The sequence below is a fragment of the Diadema antillarum genome, unplaced genomic scaffold (assembly GCF_040938485.1).
Source record: "Diadema antillarum isolate AM-2024a unplaced genomic scaffold, OU_Dant_1.0 scf00000226, whole genome shotgun sequence".
Classification (NCBI taxonomy): domain Eukaryota; kingdom Metazoa; phylum Echinodermata; class Echinoidea; order Diadematoida; family Diadematidae; genus Diadema; species Diadema antillarum.
Window position 1 is genome coordinate 3,408,318 of NW_027271115.1, and position 21,674 is coordinate 3,429,991.

The 21,674-nt window shown below is 38.5% G+C and overlaps 1 protein-coding gene across 1 annotated transcript; it reads left to right on the plus strand.

The window, feature by feature from the left end:
• Positions 1-5,163: 5,163 nt before the first annotated feature.
• On the plus strand, positions 5,164-18,880 carry LOC139724723 (multiple inositol polyphosphate phosphatase 1-like). Its single transcript, XM_071635845.1, has 4 exons — positions 5,164-5,835; positions 6,999-7,254; positions 14,989-15,223; positions 18,441-18,880. Exons 1-4 carry the CDS (start codon positions 5,236-5,238, stop codon positions 18,877-18,879), a joined length of 1,530 nt encoding a protein of 509 aa, XP_071491946.1. The 5' UTR covers positions 5,164-5,235; the 3' UTR covers position 18,880.
• The last annotated feature ends 2,794 nt before the right edge of the window (positions 18,881-21,674 follow it).

Below are 21,674 nucleotides of genomic sequence, written 5' to 3' on the forward strand. Positions count from 1 at the left end.
AAATCAACTTCGATATATGGAATGTCGTTGCATAGCTAGCTTAACTCAACATTGATTTGCTTTCATGATCATATTCATTGTATAAATTATTCCCTTTCATTTTATATGAATGTGTATGTTTCCTTGTAGTGGTTTCATTTTCTTCAAATCGCCGATTTGAATAAGGTATGCAAAGAAGAAAAAACGAAAGTCATTGTGATTGTTTTTGGTCATTGTCGGAGATCCGACATAGTTAAATATAATGTTTATGCATTTTGTTTTCTATGTTAGAGACAGATAGGAACTTGTTGCAGGAGGATAGAGAGAGAAATACACAGAGAGAGATATGGGCGTGATAAAGATTGAATATTCTTTATACTACCTTGGATCTTCTTCAAACGAAAGCGCCACAAATATTGCGCGGTATGTCTGTGATCAAACGGCTAAATACCTCCATTTAATCGATATTCTTTGACTCTATAAACACAGTGTGAAAAAAAATGAGTAAACATGTCCTTGTTTAGTACCTAGGGAATGTTATCAAAAATCAACATGAGGCGATTTTTTTTTTCTCACAAATTGTATTGCTGGTAATCATTTTCTACACATCAAGACATACAATAAAAAAAACACATTCAAAGTCACACCTGTGAGCATCTATCTCCCAACAAACAATCAAAACATGAAACGAAATATAATAAAAGACAAACTCACCCTGTTCAGCCTCTTGAAACAGAAGATACTTCTGAAACAGCCCTGAACTCCTGTCGAGATTTTAGACGACGGGTTCGAAGGGCGTGAGCCAAGTTTGGAATTTCTGGATCCCATAGTTCCAAAATTGGCGATGATCCGCTAAATTCGCAAATCGAAGCGACAGCAATAAGCAAATCGTAAGCGACAACACAGCAAGTGGTTGTAACTATGAGAAAAATCCCCAGTCACATACCGTATATGTACCGTCGTTTGGTTGCGTATAGTGCGCGCGTGCTGCTGCTGCTGGCCACCTGCGCACTTCAACAAATAATCACCGTGACGTCGACAATAGATTGACTCGTTTAATCGCATTTCTTCCCCGTTTACATACTGTAGTTGGTAGAAGCTGAATAAAAGAGAAAATAACAACAACATTGAAATGACTTTGCGCACCGCATGATTGGATAAAAGTTATCTTGAATATCAAATAGACGATCCTATGGTTGTTGAATACTATTATAGCACGTTTTACAATGTACTAAAATGCATCTTATAAAATGCGGTTTGAGAAGAGGGGTGAATGCAAAATGTGCTTCATCATTATAGTGCACTATATAAGGTTTGTTATACTATTTACTAACAAGGTATGTTATACTACTGTATTTGATATGTCATTGGTAGACTCTTTGCATGACTTTTTTTTCTTAAAAATTAGAACCTCATTATAGAATATTTGTTAGCAACATTAGTTTTTACTTTCCGTACTGTATGATAATAGCAGTTTTAATAGCACAAGCTCAATCATATTATGTACTTCTATGAAATTGGCCTCATACTCTCCAACAGGGTGAAATAATTGTAAAATACACACATACACATATAACATACCTATAGGCTCATAATTGTAGTAACCGTGTACGTTGGACTAAGCAATTGCTGAAAGGCAGCCATTTGTATGTAAACCTTTCGTTGCTAATACTCCTTTTTGTTGCTTCAATGACATTATTGAGGTTTATGTATTTCATGTCTACATTGGATCACAATATACTGAAGAACCATGGGTTCCCTTTAAATGCATTCCTTATTCTTTGTCTAATATGCCCAGTGAGTTCGTATGACCTCTTCGAGACTACTTTATCGTGGAATCGAATACATACATGTATTTGAAATTGACATTCCGAAGACTGCATGAGCAGGTGCTAATTGTGCCACTGAAATAGGAACTTCCTGTTAAAATTGACCTTAACATGACGCACTACTCCCGACAGGAGTTTTCGTGTTCTTTATTTGTGTGTGTGTGAAGGTGTGAGGATGTGTGTGTGAGGTCTGTTTTTGTTTGTTTGGTTTTTTTTTTTTTTTTTTTTTTTTTTTGCTATGTAAAAAGACGGTCTTCTCAGTTATTTGATATGACATCGCTAAAATGGGTTATGGTATACTTGTAATCAAAGGCTATGGATGAGTAACTGGTACGGTATTTAGTGTCATGAGTGTATTGGCTCAGCGATGAAACAACGTTGCAATAAATGCCACTACTCCATAGTATATTAGAAGTTGTTGCAAGTTACCGTGGGAGTGATAAAATAAATCAGATTAGCCAATGTTGATTGAATAATGAAATGGTGTTTTTACATCATATTATAAGCCCCTGCCCCCCGAAAGCAACAAATACAGATTATAAAAGTGATGTACATAATGCAATGTGTTGATGATCGTCACAACAGCCTAAGCGCATTTGCTCTAATGAATCACAGCATGCACGCGGTATGACACTTAAGGTTACACTTTTTGGTGCCTTGTACTGTATATCTTGGCTAGATTTCAGAACAGGCATATAGTTTCGGTGATGCCATATTTGGGTGCATTCAATTATGACAAACATTTCTCGATCAGAAGACAATCATGACGATCAAGACAATCATGACGATGGACTCGCAAATATATCAGGATCATATCAAAATGGCTACTGTATTCTTGAGAAAGAATGAACATGAACAGAGTCATCACGTCAGTCGCTGGATGGCGAATCATCACACGCAGAGAGCACGGCTGGGTGAAATTACAGACTTTCAACTTCTAAGTATTCTTTTAATAGAGTGTGTAGATACTTTCTTTCCGTTATTTAGGGGGTTCGCAAAGTCCGTTTTGTATGAAATTATGTTTATGTCGATCATTGTAAAGCTCAGAATCAGTACTTTCAGAATCCGCCCTTAACTAAAATACATATATCTAGCTACTTTTGAAGGTTTTGTGATGCAGGTTCACTCTTATGTGGGTAATTCCATTAAAAAGGGTTCCACTAGTTACTCTCTAAAAAAAATCGAGTGAAAATATTCACTCCTAAAAGAGTGAATACAAAAGAGTGACCTCAGGGATCACTCCAAAATCTTCGAGTGATCCCTGAGGTCACTCCAAAATGAGTGAAAATGAACATTTTCACTCAAAATTCACTCCAATTTCACTCTAAATTCACTCTTTTTTGTATTCACTCTTTTAAGAGTGAATATTTTCACTCGATTTTTTTTTTAGAGAGTAAGTGCCCCTTCTATTTGCTTCATATTGTCATTGCTTAAAAATTACATACCCTAAATCAATTCTACTTCTGAATACTCTTATTCAGAAGGTAAGTATCTTCCTTTTCAAAGTAAAATATAGAAATTGCTTCTTCAAAGTTCCACATGAATTTTGACAGAAAGTGCAAAATCACAACATTTTTGGGCAAAATTGTGTGACATTTTACTGTAACACCAGTTAGACAGATTTACAGCTTGTTTTGTAGATTAAACTCTATTTTAAGGGGTCAAAATGATAAAAGACGAGCAAATTTTGAATACTAGATAATTCATGCATCAATTGATACCCATTTGCGCACGTAAATCCCACGAAGGACGTTTCACGTGTAAGTTTTGGTGTCCCCATAATTGCTTACACGAGAAACCTTGATTTATGAGTGTGGAATCCTTATTATATAAGGACCAGTGTTGAACTTTTTGTTGTTATTTTGGTAGCAATCACATAGTTTAAAAGATTTCAAGAGAAAATTGGGGTAGAATAAATAAATTTGAAAAAAAGACCAAATAATAATTTTCACACACGTGGCTTTGGTGTCCCCCTAAATATTACGTCGGGGCACTTTGTGTCTTATCACAACAATAATTGCTCCTAATTGGCATATTTTACAATGTAGCTGTGGTTTCTTTGTAACAGGTATAAAAAATTGACCACTCTATCAATTTGAAGAAAAAAAAATGCAAAAATAATATTTGGTGTCCCCCTTACACGAGAAACATTGAAGAATCTTTTTCCTGGCCCAAAATAGAGGTTGTGTCATTTTTTCAATAGTATAGTTAATTTCTTACTTCAAAATAATAACTTCTATTGAAACAAACATAGAACTAGTTTGAAATATATGGTAAGATGCCAAAATGGATGGTTCACCGTGTAAGGGGGACACCAATGGTGTCCCTTTTACATGGTGAACCAGTTTTTCCCCATACACTGCAATATGGTATGCTGACTTCCTTCAATTTCAGTTTAGAATGTTGATTTTCAGTCAGTTTTCAAGGGACTTACTCAATATGAATGTTTTTTAAAGTTATGTCGAACAAAAATCCGATTTTCTGATTTTATTGGCAAAATAGCCATGTCACAAAGTGGGTCATTATTCTATGGAATTACCCATACGTATAGAAATGGTGCTTGAGCATGTTGTTGTGTGCAAAATGTCATTATTTTGACTCGCAGTTGCGATGCAATGATTTGACCCGGTAATCAGTTGGTGTTTGCATATTATGCATCTAAAGTTAGGGTGCATTGAAAAATAAAATGGCATTGGGGTACTTAGGATAGCCTATATCCCTCTGGTCAAAGTGAGTCAGCTTTCCGTCGTACTTCTTGAGGCTACCCATGCTTGCTTGTGTGTGTGTGTGTGTGTGTGTGTGTGTGTGTGTGTGTGTGTGTGTGTGTGTGAATCATACCCCGTATGTGTGTAGCGGAGGCAGTACAATGACATAAGGTCACTCGTGTATAGTATATTTATGATAGTAGCCATTTTCTCGAAGGCCATATAAAATTACATTATATTTGCAGTATTCACTATTAATGATATAAAATTTTTGATTTGATATGACTCAAGTGTAATTTCATAATTATGGTTGAACAAATTAGGAATCGGAGGAAATCTCTAAAGTCAACTTAATTTCATTTTGTCAGCAGGATCGGGGTACTGTAGGTGGGGAGGGGTTGTGTTAAACTGATTAGCACACCTGCCTATTTACTTCTCAAGATATTGCTTGTAGAGCCGCCACATCACTGACTGATGATTCTCCATGCAACATAATACATGAAAGACAAGGAAGATCACGTGACTCCCACGTCACGTGAGACACACAGTGCTAGTTCTGTGGAGATTCCAGTCCCTAGCGGCTTCTAGCCTTCGTCACAACTGTCACACCATCCGCCACTCGTGGCCTGGATCACTCACACACACCTATTAGTCAGGAGCCTCATACAACTTTGTAGTCCTGTTTTTTCTCCTTCCATTGCCGAATATCCTCAGAAGTTGACATGATTTGCGTTTTACCACTGCTACTCTTAGCTTCCCTCGTCCACGTCGACGGACAGGGGCAGGGGGGAGCGCCGACCGATGCTCCGACGCCTCGCTACAGCACAAAGACCGGCTACGATTCCAGCTTCGAACCCGGTACGAAAGAAATTGCCAATCGACTTCGCGATTGGCGCGCTATCGCCCGCGATGTCGCAGAAATCTCCGCCGTCGCTCAATGTCAGCCCGCGGGCGTCTACGTGGTCTATCGCCACGGGGCAAGGTACCCGGGCGGGAGTGACATCGCAGAATACAATGCCTTTTTGACTCAACTAAAGAAGACGGGAGTCAGCAACGACTACGCGTACTTAACTAACATCACGGACAACCTGTACGCACTCCCTCTTCAGGGCCAACTCCATCCAGCTGGTCTTGCTGAGATGCAGAATCTCGGCTCGAGGATCAAGACCCGACTACCACAACTCATTAGCACAAACCCACTCAACGAATTCCGTTTTCAGAGCACGTACAAGAGACGGACAACGGAAAGTGCGATTGGCTTTATCAATGGCTTGCTTGGAATCGAATATCAGTGCAACATCACGCGAAAAGCTCCGACAAAGGTAGGACCTATACTGTATAATTGCCCCATCAATGAGGATTATCTTAGAATGGACAGATGGACATTATAAACGTCGTTTCCCGTTTTCTTTTGTGATACGTATTAAATTAATGCATGATTCTGTTGTTTCCCATGCCTTGTTTGCCCAAAGAGAGATAGGCCTGTATATGACAGAGAGAATGTCATATATATAGGCCTACATTTTTTCTATGTATATAAACATCGATTAGAATACATGTTTCTAGGTAAATTGGGTATTCTATATACTGCAAACAGCTTAAGGAATGCAAAAACGGGAACCAGTTTGACTGAAAATGGAAGAACATCATCCTCATCTATAATACCGAGGAGAAACTTCAAACTAAATGGTCGCAAATCAAACCTCATGAAAACTAGGTCTTATAGGCCCCTCAGTATAGAAGAGATCCTTGGAGAGACACCTTCAGAAAAAAAAAATGACGCAGGAAGAAATACGATAGGATCAAAAGTCTTCGACAATACTTATTTCGATGCATTCATCCCCAGATAATGCACAATGTATTGGCAGGCTGGCTCAGTGAGGTAATTTGGCACCTTGTTAAGCTCCGAAGTTCAATTCAAAGTGCTTTTCAAGCAAGCCCCACTGTGAGTGATGCTATTAATGTATCCGTATAAAGCCCAGCAGAAATTCAAGGTCCATGGCCTGCCAAAAAAATCTTGGCTAACAAAGCCTCGATTATCAAACAAAGCCATAGTGATCATCCGCATCCTCCTCCTTTCAACTGTAGAGTTGGCAACATCAGGCAACTACATACTGTTTGCAACTATTTTGGTTGCGTTTTGATATCCGATTGTCTCTCAGTATTATGTGATTAATGGGCCCACAATGGATTTAACGATTCACAAGTATCATTCTTCACGTACATCTCTTTTGTTCACGTGCCATTAAGAAATACAATGCATTCGGCTTTGTGCGATAGTCATTTTATTGAACAATGAACTTTTTTTTTCAATTTGCCAATTAAATGCGAATGAAATGTCAATCCAATGAGAAATGCATGTACATGATAACAAGGTGCAAACAGATGTATTACAACAAAATATGAGATTCAAGGTGATGTCCGTCGGCGTTGACCTCGGAAATTGGGGGAATGTGTAACTTTTCTTTTTCATCTTTGATTACAGGACACTGTGAGTTGTCGCTATCCGTCGGCGGGCAAAGTGAGTGCCACTTCTGTTGATCACGAAGAGAGGGAAAGAGATCGGCTTCTGTTGTTCTACCAGAACTGCGAGAAGTATGCTAGGACTGTGGACAACGACCCACGAGCGATTATCGAGCAGACGAAGTTCGCTCGCGGCCCTGAGATGGCGGCAGTACGCAAGGCTGTGAGCCGGAGACTAACTCCACCCGGCTCTGCGACTCCGAAGAACATCTCGATCGGTAATGAATCGAATGTAATATTAAAAACCATATTTTGATAAACAAGCAAGACCTCCTCTCTAAAATTCTAAATGTGTTGATTTCTGACAGAGTTTATGTACGCAAATATAGGAAATTACTGATCCAGTGTATTATTGTTCTACCCTTAGGGGTTCTTCATTACTACGTACCCAGTTTTGCACTTTCATGAAAAGGGTGTAAAATAATCGTGTGTAAAGATTCAAGTATAACATCCATTGTACCATATTTTAATCATACCTTATTGAGAACAAAGTGAAAGTGTCACATATCCATTGCAAAACTAACTTGAGAGTTAAGTATATATTACATTTCTTATTCAACATAAAATTATAATGTGTGTTCACAGTTAATTTCACACACACAGGAAGCAACAAATAAACATACACCAGGACACACACGCACACGTGTTTAAAAGTTAATTCAGTGCGAAGAAAACACTTATTGATTTGCCATATCTCATTTCAATCATATAATTAGTCCGTTCTTAATTTAGTGCGTTTAACACATCGCTATATATCAGTATAGCGCGCATCCATATCTATGTATCTTAGGTGTGTTATATAGCGTAAACATCATGAGCTGCGGTTGATAGTAAGAGCTTGACTCATCTTGACTAACGGCAGGCAGGGTCTCAACTATTTAGTGGCTGTCGCCGCCTGAGATGTATACTTCCACAAAGCCTTCATAAAGCCCCACGCGTTGCGTATATTTCCTGAATGATTTATTATCATTATCGTTTCTAGTCATTATCCTCTTAGATAAATCCTCAAATAATTTAGACTTATCAAAGCGATAAAAAAGTAAGTAAAAACGTCCAACATTCCCTCGAGATCTCTATGTAAAGTATTAATGTGCGATGAATATAATTTTTGGTGATACTTTTACTCGTCTAAAATTCAATGATTCAATGACAAATTATGTTTGCAAAATTATTTTGTTTGTCCTCATTCCGAAGAGCTTTTATAGAATGATATCGAAAGTGTGCCATCATATATACATATAGAATAAGTTTGAGTTGATTGACATGATTCCTTGTGCAGAGACTATTCTTGAAAAGAATGACACTTTGCTATAGTTTTGAGTAAAGTGGTCCAGGCTTCGATTGAACTTTAACCCATTGGGTGTGCTTTGAGTCTCGATAGGCACAGAAAACCCCAAAGCGTTTTACACGTTGTCCAATGGCCCTGGCACAGAAGAGGTTTAAGGTCCTGTCTACCTTTGGGAGCAGTGATTTTCAGAATGTTCAAGATATCACTTATATGATGGATAATATGTAGGTCAGTTGTACCTATCACAAAACACCCTACCATATAAATTTTTTGCAATAAAGCCTAAAATATAGGGACATATTATTTTCCTCATTAAATCATAACTGTAGACGGTTTGATCTCAAAATATATTTATCATAACTGCTGTTCATATTTTGTGTATTTAATAATACAACAAACATAACTATACTGGTTAAATTCTTAAATGGGCTCTTTCTATCCCTAACTCACATTTTAGAACAATTTTGAGGCACTAATGCTGGGTTTTTGTTTCATCTGCAAAATGGTAAATTATGCCTTTAAGTTCCTTTATCGGCTAGGACATTTATGTTCGTTTAGGAGGTCTAATTTCCTTCCTCTCTAACAATAATCGACGAAACGGTGTTCTTCTTGCATAAGCCTATTGATGCCACCGTTTCATGACCACGTCATGTGACATCTATGAGTGTTTACACTCTCGATCATACTGCCCATATTATAGAGATTCATCATCCTGGCAGATTTCCGTATAATGATTTTTCTCCAAAGGAGCTAGGTTACTGACATTCCCTAGCGCTATATTTTCCTCATTAAACCATAACTATAGACGGTTTAATATGAAAATATTTTTATTGTAACTGCTGTTCACATTTTGTGTATTTAACAATACAACATACATAATCATGCTGGTTAAATCTTTAAATTGGCTCTTTTTATCCCTAAATCATATTTTAGAACAATTTTGAGGCACTAATGCTAGGTTTTTGTTTCATCTGCAAAATGGTAAATTATGCCTTTAAGGTCCTTTATCGCCTAGGACATTTATATTCGTTTAGGTCTAATTTCCTTCCTCTCTAACAATAATCGACGGAACGGTGTTCTTCCGGCATAAACCTATTGATGCCACCTTTTCATGACCACGTCATGTGACATCTATGAGTGTTTACACTCTCGATCATACTGCCCATATATAGAGATTCATCATCCTGGCAGATTTCCGTATAATGATATTCTCTGAAGGAGCTAGGTTATTGACATTCCCTAGCGCTATTTTCCTCATTAAACCATAACTGTAGACGGTTTAGTCTGAAAATATTTTTATTATAACTGTTGTTCACATTTTGTGTATTTAACAATACAACGTACTTAACTATACTGCTTCAATTTTTTAAACTGGCTGTTTCTATCCCTAACTCACATTTTAGAACTATTTTGAACCACTAATGCTGGGTTTTGTTTCATCTGCAAATGGTAAATTATGCCTTTAAGGTCCTTTATCGCCTAGGACATTTATGTTCGTTTAGGAGGTCTAATTTCCTTCCTCTCTAACAATAATCGACGGAACGGTGTTCTTCCGCCATAAACCTATTGATGCCACCGTTTCATGACCATGTCATGTGACATCTATGAGTGTTTACACTCTCGATCATACTGCCCATATATAGAGATTCATGATCATCCTGGCAGATTTCCGTATAACGATTTTTCTAAAGGAGCTAGGTTACTGACATTCCCTAGCGCTGTCCCACTCAGGCTCTCAGTATTCGTTCTCATTAACAATTAAAGGTCTATGAAAATTTCAGGACAAACTCCACCGATAACAAATCGTTTGGCTTATATGCATTGAATCTCTTCAAAAACCAGGCAGAATTTTAGCAACCCGTTCCTCGCCGAGAAGGGGTTGGGGTATGATTCAGGGGAAGTGATGAAAAGGTTAGTTGTAAAGCCTGCGTGTTTGTTGTGTCCAGGTAAATCTTCGTGCATATAACATGTACGTATAATGCCTTTTGTGTGCGAGTTTTCAGCAGGTCTTCTTTACTTTTTATCTTGCACTCTGCCGCAATGAACCAATTTATTCATCAGTCTACCAAGGATAAACCGTTTGAATGCATCTTTGATGTTTATACACAATTGGGGATTCCTTTGATTTTCTTTTTTTTTCAATGAACCTGAAATAGTCGATAGTGGTATTAATTCATATACTGCATTGACGAGACAGGGAATCCGGGAGACATGACGCACCCCTGCTCTGTTCCGCACTTTTGTCGGATCAGGGCCAACTCCTGATACACACCCAGGCAGTCACAAGAGGCGTGAGTCACTACAAGTTCCCCCGCTATAATTGCCACGTCAATCTTGGCTTGTTGCTATGCCAACATTCAGGAGCAGGGGAGGGGGTATGCCACATCCGTTTTAGAAAAGGTTTACACATTATTGCATACATTGCCATAATGACTGTCTTGGTGAGCCCAATTATAACTTTGCACTTCGTTGCATGCAGTCAACTTATCAGCTAATACTCTTTAATGTAAGATAGAAATCAGAAAAAGTTGCAGAATGTTGCCTTCTCTAATGGACGACGCTGCCATACTGGCATACATTCCTCTGTGATACAGAAATTCAAACCGTACAAATGAATGACAAGACCCGACTCCGGGAAATTGATATTAGGGGCCAGTTAATCTACAGAATGGACAATTTTAGATTTTCAGATTCTCTTGCCAAAACCCTGTATCATTTATAGTATCTATTTATTTGACTCTGTGGCAAAATTTTTATAATCTCTTCATCAATTCATTCACATATCATTCAGAAGATTTATGAAGCGCTTCCAATTGGTTGGAATAGGAATGCAGAGAACACCGAGGTAGAGAATGATATAAGTGTTGATAAATTGATCTTTATAAGAAACGGGAAGAAAGTTCCTTTAGAAAAAATTACCTCCAAAGATATTTGTATTGAATTGGTGAAGAAAATACGTGATGATTCGTTGGTGAAAGATAAAGTGAGAAATTTATATTTTTTGTGATTTTTCATATAAAGATAATACAGATATAAAATGTATTTTTAGTAGGATAAGAAGAAGCACTTTGAGTTCTGTTTTGAGGGATTTTCAGTTTAGATTATTGCATGGAGTAGTGTACACCGATCATCATTTATTTCAGTTTAAGTTTGTAACTGATAATTTATGTTCCTTTTGTCATAAAGAGGAAGAGACGTATAAACATTTATTTTATGCATGCGAATTCGCCAGGAATGTTTGGGAAAATGTACAGTAGTAGTTTTTTGTTGAGCCCACCGGAGGTGAGGGGAGACTAAGGGCCCCGTCACACTACAGCGAATGCCCAACGAATGCCAAGCGAAAGCCCAACGAATTCGAAAATGTGAAGACAGTTTGCATGTCTGACGTTCTTTGAATTCATTTGCTATTCGTAGGGATTCGCAGAGATGCGCTGGAGATTTTGGACTCATATATGTTTAAAAAAAGATCGGCTCCAGCGTATCTCTGCGAATCCCGACGAAAAGCTGATGAATACAAAGAACGCCAAGCATGTTACGAACTATTCTAGTATTACCAACGGATGTGAACATATCTTCAAATTTTCAAATTTATTGGACATTCGTTGGGCATTCGCTGTAGTGTGACGGGGCCTTTAGGGATCGCCTGCGGCGTCCGTCCGTCCGTCCGTCGTCTCTCCGTAACGCTATAAAAACTTGAATAACTCTGTACTCTGGGCTTCAATTTGAATCAAACTTGGAGGGAAAAGTGGTCATACAAAGTTTTACCTTTTACCAAATATGAAGGTCACCTCAAGGTTAAAGGTCACAGGCAGGGGTCAATGAACTTTTAGGGCCCAATGTTAAGTTTTTAGGGCGCGTTTCGATTATGGGCCATAACTTTTGATCCGTAAGTGTATTTGTTACCAAACATGGATGGTAGATGTACCTTGGGGAGTTGATGGTCCCTACAAGGTCAACGGTCACAGGCAGCGGTCACTGAACTTTTAGCGCCCAATGTTACGTTTTTAGGGCGCGTTTCGATTATGGACCATAACTTTTGATCCATAAGTCTATTTGTGACCAAACTTGGATGGTAAATGTACCTTGGGGAGTTGATGGTCACCACAAGGTCAAAGGTCACAGACCGGGGTCAATTAACTTTTAGGGCCCAATGTTAAGTTTTTAGGGCACGTTTCGATTATGGGTCAACTTTTGATCCATAAGTCCGTGTGTGACTAAACTTGGGTGGTAGATGTCCCTCGGGGAGTTGATGGTCACCACAAGGTCAAAAGTCACAGGCAGGGGTCAATGAATTTTTATGGCCCAATGTTAAGTTTTTAGGGCGCGTTTTGATTATGGGTCATAACTTTTGATTCGTAAGTCTATTTGTGACCAAACTTGGATGGTAGATGTACCTTGGGGAGTTGATGGTCACCACAAGGTCAAAGGTCACAGGCAGGGGTCAATGAACTTTTAGGGCCCAATGTACTGTGCATTTAATTATGACTACTAACTTTTGATCTATAGGTCCATTTGTGAACAAAAAAAAATGTGTTGTACGTTTGTGGGCGAGACACATTACGGCGCTTGCCTTGTTGATTTTGTTAATTTGCAACAATGGAGTTGGGAAGAGATTTTTTTTTTTCGGTATAGAGTTACCAGATAAAGGAAAAGCTCAGTAAGTTAACCATGTTTTAATTTGGGTGAAGGAATTGCTTTTTTAAGGAAGGAAATAGGACACCCCCAACGGAATATTTCATTAAAAGCTTTGTTGAGCAGGATAAGTTAGAAGAAGAAAAGTTAGCGGTTATACGTAATACGTTGTCATTACATTTGCAAAAGTGGGAAAACTGGAAAAAAAATTGAGAATTTGTTTTGCTTTTGTTTAATAGAGTAGGGCCTACTGCACATCCACCAGGAAATGCCTTTTCCACGCACTCTTATTCAAATATGTTTTATAATGTATGTCAGGACAGATGTGTTTTAGTTGTTTTTGAGATTTTGTTGTGAGGGGGGATTTGGAAAGGGGAGGGGGAATGGGGTAGGGTAGTAAGAGGGAGAATGGACGGGGGTAAAGGTGGTCGGGGTGGTTTGTGTTTGTTTGTGTTTTTTTTTTAAAGAATAAGCTTCAATCAATGGATATTGATATTTAAAGTTGGATTGAATGAATGTTAAAAAGAAAGTATTTTTGGCTTAGTGATTTATTCAATAAAATTTGTAATGTAACGAAGGAATAAAATTAAAAAGAGAATGACGGATTGGTAGTGTAAGAATAGTATTAAAAAAGAGATGTGTATATGGATTGTGAAAAAGAATGTATTAGAATGTATTAAAATGTATCAATTGATGTTAAGTTTCTGTATGAATTTCGTTTCCATTGATGAAGATGATTATAAAACTGGTGCAGAGAGTTTTGTATAAATGTGTTTGTACATTGTGATTTCCATTGATGAAGAATAAAATATTCTTTAAAACAGACCAAACACACACACTTAAAAAAAATGCAATGAACGGAGCATGGTCAATCTCGTGCTGCATGTAGTAATTATGGTACATGTATTTGGCCATACCATGGCATTGTTATATCAACCATATGCGATATCACAAAGTTTTGTTTTTTGTTTTACTTTGTTATTTCGATATGGATAATGATTAGTAGCGTTAATATTCCTCAGCTTTCTTCAAGCCAACATACAGTACTATGAGGATGATGGGGGGGGGGGGGGGGGAGAGCTTCTTCGGCCGCAGGAAACGACTGTCGTGATTACCTGCGCAGCGCTCATCACAAATCATTCACAAGGTCGTGCCCTTCGAACAGTTATGGGCGTAAACTGGGAATTTCCTTCCGAATCTATATATCGTGAACTGAAAATTGATAAACTTGGCATTCAGAGGAAAAAGCGAACTCTTTATGCAATGTATAAGATCGCAAATGAAATGTTACCATTTGTTGAAAACTTTTTTCAATTTAAGAATAATGAGTATAATCTTAGACACCAAATGAATAATTTTCAATTACCAAAAGTCCGTACTGAATTCAAAAGAAGAAGTTTGTTGTTTAGTGGGGTAAGACTTTGGAATAGTTTAACGAATGAGATAAAAGGGCTTGGTTGGAACGACTTCAGGAGACAGGTGAATAATTTCATAACGTTAAATATTTGAGTGTAGTAAACACCGGAGATTAGTATAAATGAGTGGGCGGGGGGGGGGGGGGGGGGAGGAAGGGATCAGTCTGCAATTAGCTGATTTCGTTTGTGCACTTTACTATGACAATCATCTTAAATTTTGTATAATTTTTGATAAGTTTATTTTGTACATATTTGTAGGTTTTAAGTTTTGTACTTTTGTTACCTCATGTTACCTCATGTTATTTGTAAACTTTTGCTATGCTGTTTTGTTTTGTTTTGATTTGTTTTGTTTTCTTCCTCATTTTCAGTTGTTTAACTTTTGTATTGTACAATTCATTGTGTAACGTGTATTTTTAATTCACGGACTGGCTGAAAAACAGCCTCCGGCTGAGCCCGGTCCCCGTGACAAAATAAAATAAATGAATGAATGAATGAATGAATGAAAAGGTCAAGTCTATCACAGCTGTAAACTATTGGTTCTTCTTGGCTTGTATCTCACCATTCGTTCGATTCCTATATCTTTTTATCTTTATGGTTTCTTTCTTTATCTACGCCAGATCAAATTGAGCTGATACACCACATGTGTGGCTACGAGACAACGTACTATGGTGGGACTTACACCCCTTGGTGTTACTTGCTCTCGGACGACGAAAAGCGCGTGGTCGAATACTACCTCGACCTCAAGTACTACTGGACCGAAGGATACGGCTATGATATCAACTCAAAAATCGCCTGCCCACTGATAGACGATATCGTCGACTACCTACGGGACGTTGCTTCTGGTGCACCTGAGTAGGTTCTATTGTTTTTGTTGTGTTTATATCTTTTTTATTTCCTGTGACCGCGAGGCACACGGGAAATCCAATTGTTAAAATCCAGTGCTACCTGTTATGAAGCATGATTCATGATAACGATGATTTGTAAACCATTTAGATTGAGATGATTCTGATTCTAGATATGACAATATATATGTAGGCCCAAATAATGATAGACTTTTAAACTGATAGTCATGATCACAATTCAACAAATTGAATACTGACTATAGTTATAATGACACCATATGGTAAGCATTACATTGATATGACAACAAAGTTGAAATTAATTAACAAATTGCCCTACATCGACGTACAAACTTGTTAATTAGTTACAATAAAAACATTGCATCGACGCAAGAATTTCATGAATATGAATGACAATGTTAATAACGAAATGTTAATAATGCCACTACAACTATAGAGAATATGATGCACAAAAACGTGGAAATGTGTAAATTTCAAAAAAAAAAGAGCATCATATAAGTTCAGCGACCAAGACATCGTATAATTAGTCATATTTGCTCAGGATACTGATATCAACTACAAATGTCACTCTGACTAGCGAGGAACAGTGATGCATTTCGGCATACATTTTCCTTCCGTCTCGATACCTGAACTCGCACTCATGGGATCATTTTTCGGGAAGCGAGAATTAACCCCCGCCCATCGCAGCTCGCTGAGAGGCTTTTATGGTTTTAATATATGGTACCCAATGTCAAAATCGAATTAGGCCCGTGTCAAAGTACTAAAACGTGTGTTTTATCCGAATCTCCTATCAAAGAAGTGCAAAATACTCGTAAGGACTTTTAGGACATTGATTGAGAAACAGACACGGAAGGAAATGGACACTGAGTTGAAAAAGTTTTCATTCATACTATTCTTCTTCATTCGTGAGAACGTAGCATTCTGGACTTTACCATGTGCATAGTATCATTTCAAAAAAAGCCACGTGAAGTAAGCACATATAAATGAGCGTACGCCACAGTAGGTAATTTGTCATTGAGGCACTGTTCTGGAGACCGAGGGGAAATGCCATATCCTCATTACAGCATGACAGGTTTGTCTGCGTGAGTGTTTGTCTGGCGTTGCTGGGCTGTGAGCAGAGTATAGCAGCAGGCTTAATCCCGACGAATGACAAATGATTCGTTACAAACTCGCATGAGGTATATCTTAACCTAGTTTGTTAATTTTTTTTCCCCAACTGTCGCGACACTGATGCGAGCTATTCACGATCAAACAAGTGTAACAAACAGTTTCGTAAATTGCGTAGTTTGTGAGATCTGCTAGATGTGGAGACCAAGGTGAATATTTGAGTAAGAAGTCGTTGAAAGTTCAAGGGATTACCCAAGGATTTGAGAAATACCTGATGATAAGGGTGATCCGACTGGATAGACAAAAAAACAACAAAGAACCCTAATCTGAAATGTCAGTAAATGTCAGCTGAAAGTCACACTGAAAGTTGGCAGAACAAGTACATGGCAACCCCTGTTTGCACAAGTCGATCTTTTGACTTCAGCGTGTACAAGTTGTAATATCATCGGAATTCTTCCCGATTTTCAAGATTATATAAGCTGTCGTAAAATAATCTTTTACACAACATTAACAATCTAGGGCCAACAACACTAAAATCCGATCACGTTGTGATTCTCTTTGGAAAAGAAAGATAAAATATAAAAACAAATTGCATGCATGGGATTCTCCTGGCTTCTCATTGTGCAAAAAGATGAGGGCGCCCTACTATAGTAAACTATTAGCCAAATTGCCGCCTCATATCAATAAGTGTGTACTCGGGTGATTGATTAAACATTGCTGTCATTGCGCATGCTATTGATATATAATATTAATAGTGACACTGACCAGTGACATGATGGGTATGTAAACCCATTGTCTGAAATAATGTGTTCAGAAATCTGATTACATTTGAAAATAGGTGAGAAAGAAGAGAGAAAGGGGGGGGGGGATTATCCACTTTGAAATTGTGCACCCTCTTAAAGTTGGCCTACGTTGGCACTCAATTACGAGTATTCAGTAATGACCTGTTATTCGTGGAAGATACTCTATTGCAATATATAAACGCAGAAGAAAGACAGTCATCGATCATAGCCATGTAGAATTGGCAAAAGGAGTTACGAAACCAGATGTTTCCGTCCCAGTATATCCAGTTTATAAGACACATTTTTTTGTCCCCGCCGAACGAGTTCGAGCAGGGGACTATGAAACGGGCTCCGTACGTGTGTGTGTCCGTGTGTCTGTCCGTCCGTCCGTCTATCTGTGCGTCCGTGTGTGATCAAAATGTTCAATTTGCTACTTCTCTGTCATTTATGAGCCAATTTTAATTCTGTTTGCTTTATATGATAGCACTACATGGGAGCTTTGAAACTTCTACACAGAATTTCAGTTGTGACCTTTGACCTTGACCTTTGACCTATATTGTACATTTTGCTTCAAAATGCTACTCCTTCGCCATTTCTAACCCGATTTCGATTCCGTTTGCTTTATGTGATGGCACTAGGTGAGGGCTTCAAAACTTCTACACAGAATTTTGACCTTTGACTTCTTTGACCTTTGACCTTGATTTTTGACCTATATTGTACATTGGCTACAAAATGCTACTCCTTCGCCATTTCTAACCCGATTTCGATTCCGTTTGCTTTATGTGATGGCACTAGGTGAGGGCTTCAAAACTTCTACACAGAATTTTGACCTTTGACTTCTTTGACCTTTGACCTTGATTTTTGACCTATATTGTACATTGGCTACAAAATGCTACTCCTTCGCCATTTCTAACCCGATTTCGATTCCGTTTGCTTTATGTGATGGCACTAGGTGAGGGCTTCAAAACTTCTACACAGAATTTTGACCTTTGACTTCTTTGACCTTTGACCTTGATTTTTGACCTATATTGTACATTGGCTACAAAATGCTACTCCTTCGCCATTTCTAACCCGATTTCGATTCCGTTTGCTTTATGTGATGGCACTAGGTGAGGGCTTCAAAACTTCTACACAGAATTTTGACCTTTGACTTCTTTGACCTTTGACCTTGATTTTTTACCGATATTGTACATTTTGCTACTAAATGCTACTTCCGGCGGGGACATATTTTACGCACCGCGTAATTTCTACTTTTCCTTGTTTAAAATTGTGTTAATGTATAATGTTTTCTTTGTTTGTTTCCATTGTAATCCTACATAGCACGCCCAAAGGGTATTTCAAGTTTGCACACCATGCCACTATCCAGCCCCTGCTGACCTCACTGGGACTCTATAAAGACTCGGCCAAACTCATGGCCAACAACTACAACGTGAGCATCGATCGCGACTGGTCAACGGGAAGAATTGCCCCCACCGGGGGCAACGTCGCTTTCAGCTTCTTGCGGTGTCCCAGCGGCCAGCATCGTGTACTCATGCTCCACAACGAGTTACCCATCAAGGTCGGTCCCTGCAAGGAGTTCTTTTGCCCCTTCAATACGGCCGTATCCCACCTGACCGCTTCCTCGGGTGGATGCCAGTTCGACGAAACGTGCCGCATGGGTCGGAGAAACCCCGGAAATGGCGCCGATAGCACCGCTGCGGTATATTGGCTTGTAGCTACCTTGGGAATTCTCACCGCGCGCCTGAACTTATTCGCTTAGTTTAGACCAATAAACAGTATTTCTGTCCTCATTTGTTTTCCTCTCGGCACTTCAGGAGGAGTGAGTGCCTTTGCGAAGGAAATTTCCCTTTTTTAGGTGCGAAGAAAACTCTCTTTTCTTGGAAGTAGGCCTGTGAAATGATTTACCTTTGCTAAGTTGACAGAATTATGTTAGCCGGACATTGCTCAGTAGTTGGAGAGAAATAAAAACGACAACAACGAAGCCAACAGCCTAGATGAAACGAGCAACGAACAAAAACAGTTCATGAGAAATAATCTCATTAATAAGTCTCTTATCCAGATACAATTGCGTGTTGTATGGAGCGACAATTTTCCTCACTGGTACATTTTGAGATACATGGAAGATTGGTGTCCGCCCCATGCATACGACAAATTGAGTTTTATGACTTCTTTCTCTTACGTGATGTGGGTTCCAGCTGTTCCTAATAGCACATCTGTTGTTGCTAATTGAGATCGAATATAAAATCCTTGTATTTGTCATATTTTGTATGATATGCTATTTTGTATGATATGGGGATGCTGTCAACAGCAGAAATCACCGGACGTTCCTTAAAAGCAAATACATTGTATGTCTAACTGTCTTTCTTCGTTATAAAGATATTTGCCCGAATTCACGAAGGTGGTTTAAATCTAAACCATGGTTTATGCAAATTTCTTCTGCGAAAATACGATTGACAGATTGCGTACGCCAACAGACGTCCAGTACCAAAGCACTGTTAATACGTGCATGTCAAAGGTATACGCCTATTTCACGCTTATTTTAAACCATGGTCTGAATTTGTACCATGGTCTAAGTTTAACCCACCTTCGTGAATTCGGGCTATTGTGCTGCTTCGAAAATGTGTTGAATGCATAATTTGTTTATTCTTGTCATTAAACACGATTAAGACATTCATTTGTTAAGGGATTTATCTTTATTGATCAATCTACGAAGCTTACACTTTAACGCCAAAAACGTTAACGTCTCATTGGTATTTTTGAGTTATTTTTCAATTTTGAGTTCTGAATAAAAATATAGTAAGTCAGTGGCGGATCCAGAGGGGAGGGGGCGCACCGGCCGCGCGCATCCTCTTTATTTTTTATGCCTCCGCCAACGAAGTGGCCGGAGGCATTATGTTTTCGGGTCGTCCGACGGTCCGTCCGTCCGTCCGTCCGTCCGTCCGTACGTCCGTCCCGTTTTGTTCTTGTCGATATCTCAAGAACCGTGTGGTGGTTTTACATCAAACTTGGTATGAGGGTATATCCTGGGGGATAATACTTTGTTTTGATTTTAGGGTCACGGGGTCAAAGGTCACAGGTTATTTTGTGAAAAAAAAGGTTGAAAATTCATGTTTTTCTCCATATCTCGCAAATGGTTCAAGGTATCTTCATGGAACTTAGTATATATGCTTGTTCCAATGGGCAGTGATTATCTAGGGAAGTTGGGGGTCATGGTTCAAAGGTCAGGGGGTCAAAGGTCAAGGTCAACTCCTCAAAATATCACTACTTTCCTTATATTTATGCAATGCCTGAAGGTTTTTTTTAACTTGATGCATACATGTATTACCCGATTCTGTTGGAAGTTTCTTGCTCAAAGGTCAAAAGGTCATAGGTCAAGTGAAAGTGTTGAATTGCACTTTTTCCTCCATATCTCAAAAGTAACTCAAGGTATCATCATGAAACTTACATATTTATGCATGTTCAACCTAACAGTGATTCTCTTTGGAACTGTGAGGTCAAAGGTCAAAGGCCAGGTTTAGATAATGCTATTTTCCCATTTGATACTGAAATTATACTTTTTCTCAATACCTTGAAAATTACTCAATGCATAAACTTATAAAAGGGTCAAAAGTCAAGTAAAAATCATCAGTTCCCCAAATACCTGCACTCTCACATTTTATCATTCATCCAATTGAACCTAGTTCTAGGAAAGTGAACATTCAGCACATTTGTGGCAAACCTGTCATTTTAATATTTTGCCAATTGTGTGAAACTGTCATCACACATTGTCAAGACATTGTACTATAGACCTATTAGGAGAACCATGCATTATGGCGGAGGCATATCAGTCGCCGTAGCGATATATCTAGTTAAAACGAAAGAAATAAAAAGGAAAAAATGGGGTAGGGGGCGTTCGCCCTCATTGAATTTTGTAAAGGCGCCTCCCCTTCACGGAAATCCTGGATCCGCCCCTGTAAGTGATTTGATTTCGGTTCAAATTAAATTAATTAGCCTCGTACATGTAGTCAATGGTAGTATTACTGTGTGTTACATCGACATTGTAAACGTGGAATTCAGGACATCAACTCCCCTCCCCCTTACAAATGAGTTGAATAGCTATTATAGTTGAAAATTATCTCTCAGTAGTGTTATTCTATTTTTTTTAAAATTCACATTCGATGAGAAGGATCCAGTAGATTTCGGAATTTCACATATAACATACTTGTGACGTATTCAGCTGACATCACTGTACAGACCTAGGTCTGATCTCATAAAAGATGTTAGGATAACTTGAGTTTTAGGATAGCAATTAATTTTGGCTAGAATAGTAATTGCCTGTAGCAACATCAGGATTCTATTCATAGTCATGACAAGTATATTATCATATGGCAACGTTTTATGAAATGAATCCAAGATGAATCGTGCACATCAGCAAAAATCTGCCCCTCCCAACAAAATCATGAATGACGATATTTTTGTCACCTATAGATTTTCGACTAAATGTACGCAGTCGAGGAGTTGAGTATTCCGAATCCGTGATGAACGCTTGCGTGTAATCGTGTCCACGTGGCTGAT